The 9,706-nt window shown below is 36.8% G+C and overlaps 1 protein-coding gene across 1 annotated transcript in view; it reads right to left on the bottom strand.

The window, feature by feature from the left end:
- Positions 1–699: 699 nt before the first annotated feature.
- Positions 700–9,706, bottom strand: part of CLCA2 (chloride channel accessory 2) — a 36,773-nt gene continuing 27,766 nt past the window's right edge. Inside the window, exons 14-15 of the mRNA XM_082686697.1 lie at positions 9,671–9,700; positions 700–1,937 (exon numbers count right to left, since the gene is read on the bottom strand). Coding sequence (XP_082542823.1) covers positions 1,495–1,937; positions 9,671–9,700 — 473 coding nt within the window. The 3' untranslated portion in view covers positions 700–1,494. The remainder of the gene's footprint in view (positions 1,938–9,670; positions 9,701–9,706) is intronic.

The following is a 9,706-nucleotide window of genomic DNA, read 5'->3' as shown; positions in this document are numbered from 1 at the left end:
TCACAGACATGTGCCCCTGAAGCAAATAATACATTATATGTTAGAAAGAAAGGAAGGAAGGAAGGAAGGAAGGAAGGAAGGAAGGAAGAAAGAAAGAAAGAAAGAAAGAAAGAAAGAAAGAAAGAAAGAAAGAAAGAAAGAAAGAAAGAAAATAACAAGTCAGACCTGGGATGTAGTCTAAGCTGTAAGGAGGCAGCTTGGGAACAGAGATTTACTGGCCATTTTACTCTTCAACACTGCTCTGAGTCTCTGACTCAGGCTTCTTTCTCTTTCCTCTTGTCCCAGTTTCCCACAGTTCCCTCCCTTCTTCTCCAGAATTTAATCAAATTTTCATTCTTAATTGGCCCTGGTTTTAAAATAGATCTATTCCACATTATTATTTCTATTATCCAATAAAGTTTGAAGTTCTTTAATATACAAGACAAATTATTCTATTGATCAATAATCTTTAAAAAAATAAGGATAGTAAAATTAGATGAAAGATGATTTTTATTTCCTTGTGTGACCTATGCTTCACTCTCTATTCACCCCCTACACCCATAGATAAATAACCTTTGATGGAGAAAGGATTCCTAGACTCTTTTTGAACAAAAAATAGAATCAGTTAACCATTTCCAAAGGTCACCTTTTTTCTTCCCCCAGGGTCTCCAATGGTCTCTTCTATAGTTGAAATAAAATAAAACCATATAGCCTGTGTATGCATTAAGATAAGCCCAGAACTATGTCTTTTATGCTTTATTTAAAGCCTTATGAGAGTTATAACCATTTTTATCAAATAGCACCAAGGCAATAACTTGGAAACCTGCTTTGATAAGAATACAATCTCATATGCAATAAATTCAGTAGACTTCTTTTACAAAACTAATGTTGTGGGACAGGGATAATACGCACATTTTAATAATAACTCTTACAGTGAAAAAAGATCGCTTTGACCACTTGCAGTGGGATTTGATCTGTTGTATAATTAATCAAATGTCAAAAGGTGAAGAACTTTACAATAGGGGCTTCATATATAAAATGCAGCTTGATCTTTAGTCATAAAAAAGCAACCTATTCTGAAAAGATAAGTGGAAATAAAAATTAATCAAAGTAACTGAGCAACTGTTCATATGGACAGTTATACCAACCTCCTTTCCTTTATCTGAGGCTATTTTTCCTCTACAATAAAACAAGCTCTTTTTTTTTTTTTTTTTTTTTTTTTTTACTTTGGTTCAAGTTTTGCCCTTGCCTTTGCTTTTAAAGACATTACCTTGGAGAATAATTTTTATTATTTTGTCCATAACCAAAGCTTAAGAGTTTCCTAACTTCCTTCCAAAAAATAGTGTTATAAAAGAATTTTTGTCTGCTTACCATGTAAAAATCTGACCTGTATTATACAAAAACTCAAGGCATTTTTAATAATTCTGATGTTAATTTGACTTTACTGGTATGTTTTTGTAAAGTGTAAAGGCCATGGATTTTATATCTAAGGAGGAAGGTACTTTGTACATTTGCTCATATTAATTTTGTTCCATTCTTTTTCTTGTCTGCTCTGTTTTTCCTGTTTAAAATACAGTGTGTTATGACTATAGTGAGGCAAATGATTCCTATTGAACCCAATGCTGTCAAAACTCCTTTCAATATAAGGTTGTCTCTGGCAAGTATAGGAGCAGAATATGGGGGGATAAACAGAGATGCCTGAGCAATGTTAGATACAGCAGACTTTAAGGAGCTCCTGTCTATTGCTCGTATTGCCACATAAATTCTGTGGCTTTCTTGCGTCTCTCCATCAGGTTGGTGGTCAGGTCCATTTGTGAAAAACTTTGGTGAGAATGTAAATACCTCCTTGGTCCCAGCTTTCTGAGGATTTAGTTTTGATGTATTCACTAAAATGGCATTGTTAAAGTCATCTTGAATATTCTGTAAATGTTTACTGATTCTTATTTCATAGCTGTTGGCTGAAAATAAAAAATATAAATGGAAAGGTTAAGTCACTTGGGTAAATTTTCTAGTTTACTAAAAATGACTATGAGAATAGCAACAAAACTAAAAATACCTAGAAATAAACATAACAAAAATTGCATATGAAGAAAACTTTAAAACACTACATAAAAACTCATATTGAAACCTAGACAAGAGGAAAAACTTACTGTTTTTTTGGATAGGAAAATTCAGCGTAATAAAGATGTTATTTTTCCCTAAGTTATTTGTAAATTTTCATGATTTTATTAAACCCTCTAGGGGGTGCCTGGGTGGCTCAGTCAGTTAAGTGTCTGCATTCAGCTGGGGACATGATCCTGGGGTCCTGGTACCAAGCCCCACATCAGGGTCCCTGCTCAGTGGGAAGTCTGTTTCTCCCTCTGCTCCTCCCCCCGCTTGTGTGCTCCCTCTCTCTCTAGCTTTCTCTCTCTCTAATTAATAAATAAAATCTTAAAATAAAATAAAAATATATGTTACTTAAGTCAAAGGTAAAAGTTTAGTTCTGAGTTCTGGTAAGGGATATGTGGCTTAGACTAGTTCATAACAGGTATGAACTCTAAAGAAAGCAAAACAACAACAACAACAACAATAAAAACCCCAAAACCCCACAAAGCTAATAAATCACTGGATTCAGGTAAAAATAGGCAGAAACCAGAGGTGTTACAATCCTTAAAAGAAGGAAATCAGAGTAGGGATGATTCATGTTTGTGCAGCTTTTCCTCTTAAGGCACTTCCCTCTCCTGTACAGATATGATAGCTGGAATGGAAAGCAGCTACCTTTTGGATCTGAGAAATCAGAAGACTGAATATGGGATTGCCTGAATAACTGAAAGTTGAGGGAGCTGGAGAGGGACCACCCCCAAATCTATGCACTGACTTTTTTCAGACCGTTGGAAGACTTCTAATTATTCATGTATGTATGAAACAATAAGGGCTCAAGGGACAAACAACAGCTAGAAGGCTGAAACACTGAATAGAGTTTTATTTTAATGCTCATCAAGGGTATAGAGTTTGGAGTGTGAGTCTTGTCAAATTAGAGGAGCATGGTAAATATGTGAAGATATCCATTAAAACACTGAAAGAACGATGCTTTAGGAATAAAGACTGGGTTTCAGAATTAAGGGATATGCCCTGCATTAAGAGCAAAACTGAAATAGACAAACCCTAGCCAAAAGCAAAACCAAGCCTCCTCAAATTCAAGGTGAACCAAGATATATATCAAAAAAATTTCAAAACTCTTGGGGTGTCTGGCTGGCTCAGTCAGTTGAGCGTCTAGCTTTGGCTCAGGTCATGATCTCGGGGTCCTGGAATCAAGTCCTGCATTGGGCTGTCTGCTCAGCAGGGAACCTGCTTCTTCCTTTGCCCCTCCCCACTCTCATGTGCTCACTCTCTCTCCCTCTGAAAGGAAAAGAAAGATAGGAGAAAAGAAGGAAGGAAAGAAGGAAGGAAGGAAGGAAGGAAGGAAGAAAAGGAGGAAGAGAAAATATTTCAAAACTCTTCAGAAGAATATAACAGATTCCAGTGTCTATAATTTACTACCACATGCCCAATATACAACAGAAAAATCCCTAGACATGCAAAGAAGTAGAAAATATAGTATCAAAAAAATATTAGTAAATAAAATGAGTCACAAATGACTGAGATCTCAAATTAATAGATAAGGACTTTAAAGTAATGACTATGAGGACCACCTGGGTGGCTCAGTCGGTTAGGCATCTGCCTTTAGCTCAGGTCATAATCCCAGGGTCCTGGGATTGAGCCCCACATCAGGCAGGGAGCCCGATTTTCCCACTCCCTCTGCCTATTACTCCACCTAAATAAATAAAATCTTAAAAAAAAAAAAACCACCATGATGAGTATGTGAAAAGTCAGTAGGACAAGTTGGAGATAGAAAATGGAGAGATAGGAAATTTGAGGAGAGATATGGAAAGTTAAAAAAAGAAGAAAATGGAAATTTTAGACTTGGAAAAAAAATGAAAAATTCATTTGACATTAATAGCAGATTGGACACAACAGAAGAAAAAAAAATCAGTAATCTTGAAGACAAGTTCATAAAAATCAAACTGTAGCACTCAGGACAAAAGATAAAAATTAAATACAATTTCAATGATTTTTGTGATTTACTGACATACCTATTTAGTGTATGTGGGTATAATATAATCATATACCATATTATATCATATTATATCGATATTATCTAGGAAGAAAAGAAGAAAAAGAATAAAGCAGAAGTTTTTTGAAGATGTGTTAGCTGGAAATGTTTCTGGTCAAAAAGAATACAGATCCAGGAAACTCAGCAATCCCCAAATAGAATAGGCATCAGGAAAACCACACTGAGGCACATCTTGGTCAATCTGGTGAACACCAAAGATAAAAACAATTTAAAGCAGCCAAAAGGAAAGAAAGACACTCTACACTCAGGAGAATAACAGTAAGAATGATAGCTGATTTCTCATCAGAAAAAAAAAAAAATGGAGCCATTAGACAATGAAATAACATATTTAAAGTGCTGAAAGAAAAATTTATTGCCCTAGAATTTTATATCTAGTGAAAATGTACTTTTTTTTTTAACGAGTGAAACTGTACTTTAAAACTGAAGGTGAAATGAACACATTTTCAGTAATTGAATCCTCAGAGAATTTCACATGAAGACCTGAGCTACAAGTGAAATGGTGATAGAGAAAAATGCAGACCTACAGAAAGGAAGACTAGAAATGGTGACTATATGGGTTACTAAAAAGGGTCATTTTCTTCTCTTTAAAATTTATCAAAAAGACAATGGATTGTTTAAAACAGAAGCCATAACAATGCATTGTGGTCTTTATAAAAATATAGCAGCACAATATATGACAGCAGCATCACAAAAGATGATGGAGGGTACATGGAATTATACTTTTGAAAGATTCTCACATTATATGTGAAGTGGTATGACATTAATTCAGGGCAGTCTGTGATAGGTTAAAAAAAACCGCATGTTATAGAAAAGCTAAATTTGGAGAAGCTGTTGGCAGGAATTTTATTATCTTGATTTTCCTTATATTGTTTTGATTTTTCAAAATTGGAGTAAGATACATATAAAATAAAATTTATCATCTTAACCAATTTTAATTTGTACAGTTGAAGGTATAGTTCAGCACTTTTTAAGTGCTACATTCACATTGTTGTGCCATTTTGATTTTCAACCATGTGAATGTATTACCAATTCAAAACTAAAATTATGAATAATAAATAATTATGCAAAAATGGAAGCCACCTGTAGTACTAACCCACTCTAGTAATATGATAATTCTTATCTACAATGGCAAAAAATAAATTTAATAATGAATAGAGCAGCTTCAGAGAAGGATTTTGTTCTGAGGAATGAAAACCATAGGATATTTCAAGTTTTAGTTAAAAATGAAAATATTCTGATGACTATGTTTTGAACAGTTTCCAAATCTATAATAATTTTTGATAGACTATTTGTATCCTGCCTAGTAATTAGAATAAAACACCCTTAGAGACAGTTGTCAAAACAAAATAGCTTTTATATTCAAATTTATCAATCAGCTGCTTCCCTCTGAGTAAACCCACTGGGCTTTCTGAGGTGGTTCCAATATAGGGGGGCAGACATGGGTGAGAAGCTAGGCTGACCATCCTCTCTACACTCACAGTGGAACATGTCCATTGCTCTCTCTGGAGAAAGCCCTCTCCATGGTGCTTTCCCAGAGTCCTCTCCTAGATAATGAAACAAGTAATATTTCATAAGTCTTAGCATTGGCAAAGGTTTTCCACATCCGCTGCTCTCTCTGTGTGAAATTGATCATCTCATTTTAAATAAAAAGGTAGGGACTCGGGAAGTTAAATGTGCTACCATGATGAATAGTTAGGAAATAGTAGTGTTGGAAATGAATTCATTTCTTCCAACTCCAAATCCCATTCCTTTCTACTATGAGCACCAATTAAACTTTATGCAGAACAGCTATGCAACTGCAAAGACTCAAACTCAGTTCATGCATTCATGGAGAAGCACCTTCCATTTACAGTACTTGTTATGTTACTTCTCTCCTTGTGAGAAAGAGAAGTCAGACTGGTTCTGCGTTTTTGACCTGTTGGGTATGTATCTCTAGGTTTGGTCTCTCTTTTTTCACAGTGTATTTTAGCCAATGAAAGTAGCTCTATGGCCTTGGACAAGACACTTAGACTCTCTGGGTCATTCGCTTACATTTGAAACAACGGGGTCAAACTAGCACATCTTTAAGATCTCTTCTGTCTCCAAACTGTTACAAATGCTGACATTTATCGAACACTTAGTATGGACCAGACATCGTTTTAATCCCTCTCTGTGCCTTACTTCATTCAACTCTCTTAACAACACTCTGAGATAGCTACTCATCCTATCTGCTTTTGCAGATTAATAATCAGAAGGTGAAAGAAATTAAGTAACTTGCCTCATTACACAGGTAAAATGTGGTGTTTGATTTCACCTTAGCACGGTGCTGTGCAGCCTCCCACTAGGCTACACTTCCTGGCTACACTCCCTCCTCTTTCTTATTTCCCAGTAACTGTGCTGCTTTTCCAGTTATTGAGGCTTACGTCTCAATTAGCATCTTTATCAGTAAATTCCTAGTAGGGAAAGTTCTGAGAAAGACTGAGGTCTGGGACAGGAAGCTGAAGACTTGGTCCCATCTTCAGGGAGCTCTCTCAACTGTTAACAGTTGCTACTTCCTCTCTTCATTTGAAATCCAGTTCATCCCCTAAGGATTATTTTGGGTCTCTCCTACATTAAGTCCTCTTCCAGCTTATAGTAGAACTGAGGGATAGAGGAGGGCTAGTGGAAAGAACAATTGCTGTTATGGAACAGCTTCTTCAGAAGCAGCACATTTTCAACAATTTTTAAAGACAGTAGGTTGTAGCAATGGTTATATAAGAACATGGTGAAACGATGTCAGAGGAAGAGTGTGAATGTCAGGCTGTTAGGCACATAGGGAAGGTAGTTAATGCAGGGAAGGAGGTACAAGATTGGCACTTTTTGGAGTCTGGCCCCACTCCAAGGGTTCTGCTTGGGTCCTGGTGTAAGAACCTGGCTTCTCCTCTGCTCCCATCCACACTGATTTCTACAGCCTTTTAATTTCTGTGGCTTCCAAGCCATACAAATGCCACTATATTAATCTGTGGTTTTTGACCATTTTGTGCCTTTTTTTCCCCTCAGCATATGGTTATAAATTCTTAGAGTGCAATGACCATCTTAAATTATGCTTATATAATGTTTAGTGCTGTGGTGGGCATGAACAGTAGCTTAATAAATGTATTTTCACTTTAATTACTTTTTTAAAGATTTTATTTATGTAGCACTCGATGCCAGGACTCTGGGATGGTGACCTGAGCCAAAGGTGGACGCTTTATGACCTGAGCCAAAGGTGGATGCTTTATAGACTGAGCCACCCAGGTGTTCCTAATTTCTAAAAAAGAAATACAAAGGAGATGCACAACATGCTTGGTACTCAGTTTTAGCAATTATTTTACCCCAGACTTTTAATGAAAACCCAATGAAGTAACCCATTTCCATAATGCCTAGTCTGTATACATAATGGCGGTCTGATGTTTTGTTTATTCTGCATAACGGGTCATCTTTTCTAGGATATTGTGTATAGTAAAGGGCTGCTACCTGGAAAAATACTTATATACTTGTCCATATATGAGATATTCATTTATTGCTAACAGGGTTCCTAAGAATAGTCACATTTTTTATAATTGTGAAGCCAGAGACATACCCCCATTATTTTTAACTCTGATCATAAAGGTGAGAACGCCTTTCTAGACAATAACTTGTGAGGGAAAATAGGCAATGAAACCACATGTTTATGGATTAAACAGGTACCTATTTGTTAGTTGGTCTATTCATGACTAATTTTGCTGAATCATCAGATCAGTTATGACAGTGATTTTAGCAACTTAATACACAACCAGGCACCGCCCCCCTTATCTTTTGTGGTTTATGGTTTTTTATATTATAACAAGCCAGGTCTACTTCAATCATCCCTCTCATCAGTGAAGATGCATGAAGATCTCTCTATTCCATTTGGGATACCAATTCTAAAGTCCCATATGGTTGTATTTCTTCTTTTCAAGACGTTAATAACCACTAACACTGCACACTTTCTTTCTCCTCTTTTAATTCAGCAGTGTAGTTGAAATTCCTAGGGCTCTTGAAAGAAACAGTTTCCAACAGAAATGGGAGACTGAACTTGCATTTGTCTCTTTCAGTACACGAGGTGTTTCTAAGGGAGGCACTGAGGCAAGTGAGAACACTAGGTTCTCACGAGGTGCCACTAGGTGGCACCACTCTTACCTTTAAATATAGGTGGGAGTGCTTGTGGCTCCTTAAATCTAAATAAAAAGCTAGATAGAAGGCCTTAGCGACAAACCAGCGCCCCAGGAAACTTGGCATACTTTCTCTTCCCTCTCTGATTTTATATGCGTCGCTTCGTTTCCTCTTCATGGTACCTTATGAAATAAATATTTGTAGTCCTATTTTCCGTATGAGGAAACTGAAGCCAATAGAGGCTAAGCAACTGGCCAAAGATCAAACAGCTGGACTAAAAGCCAGAGTGGGAACAATTTTTTTCCTGACATGTATATTACAGCTTTTTCCTTTATACAAAGGACATACCCATCCAAGAGTTTCAATCATTGCACATCTCCAATCTTTAAAATGGGAGAATCCTTAATTCAGAGTGTAAAGTATTTCACTTCTTTCTTCTCTGACCCAAAGAGACAGATTGGATAAAAGAGCAGGAAGACAAAGCTACAATAGAGATGTTCCTCAGGAGCACAGAATTATTTGTAGTTGAGATGCTTTCTGATGAATGTAGTAAATGGGTAAAGAATTATAAGCCAAATAAAGATGACTCAAGTTGGAAAAAGACTGGCAAAGGCCAAAGGTGGTCACTTTGACTGATATTGAAAAAGTAAGCTTTCAATAGAGAAAGTTGGTTCCTACAGGCATCTCAATCAGAGGCAACAGGAAAGAAAGTATCTAATGTATAATCAATGATAACCATGTTTTGGTGATGGCAAAGCTGTTAGAAAAATTATTCTCTGAGGAAAGTTATTTTGTTGAGTTGCTACAGGGATCAAGAAATGATGCAGGAAGCCTGAATCTAGTGTAGATCTTGGAAAAAGGAATGTTGAGAAAGAACTTCATCAGTGTTCATGCACACAAGGGTAAGAAAGCCCACCTAACAGAACTGGGTCTAGTCTCCCTAACAAAAGGGATGGCCAGAAGTGGGGGTGAAAATGGACCAAGTTTTGCATGACTTATGGGAATTATTCCCCTGTGACTTGTAAATCTTTGAATTCACTATCCACTATCTAATCTTCAGAAAACTAAATAACCTCCGGTATTTAGAAGCCCGTGCTCTGTAATGCAGAACCCATTTCTGTTGACTACACTACTCTTACATACGGTATTTATGTTTCCAGTCAAGATTGCTAGATGATCAGTGTCAGTTCTTTTACTAGGGCTTTTTCAGTTCTGGGGGAGCTGACAAGCTCCTGTTCCTACACTCCAGCATATAAGGCCCTACCAACAGCTCAAAGCTTTTCATAGCAACCCTCTGCAGCTTGGTTGGCTCAAAGCCCTCAAAGCTATTTTTACCCAGCAAACCCCTGACATAGTTATTAGAAACGCTACCTGGTAGAAACACAGGGAGTGAAACAAGAAACCTACCCTGGCCTTGGTCATAGTCTTCTCCAGGTGCTGTCC

Source organism: Mustela nivalis (genome assembly GCF_964662115.1).
Source record: "Mustela nivalis genome assembly, chromosome: 10".
NCBI lineage: Eukaryota > Metazoa > Chordata > Mammalia > Carnivora > Mustelidae > Mustela > Mustela nivalis.
This window is presented reverse-complemented; position numbering and strand designations above follow the sequence as displayed.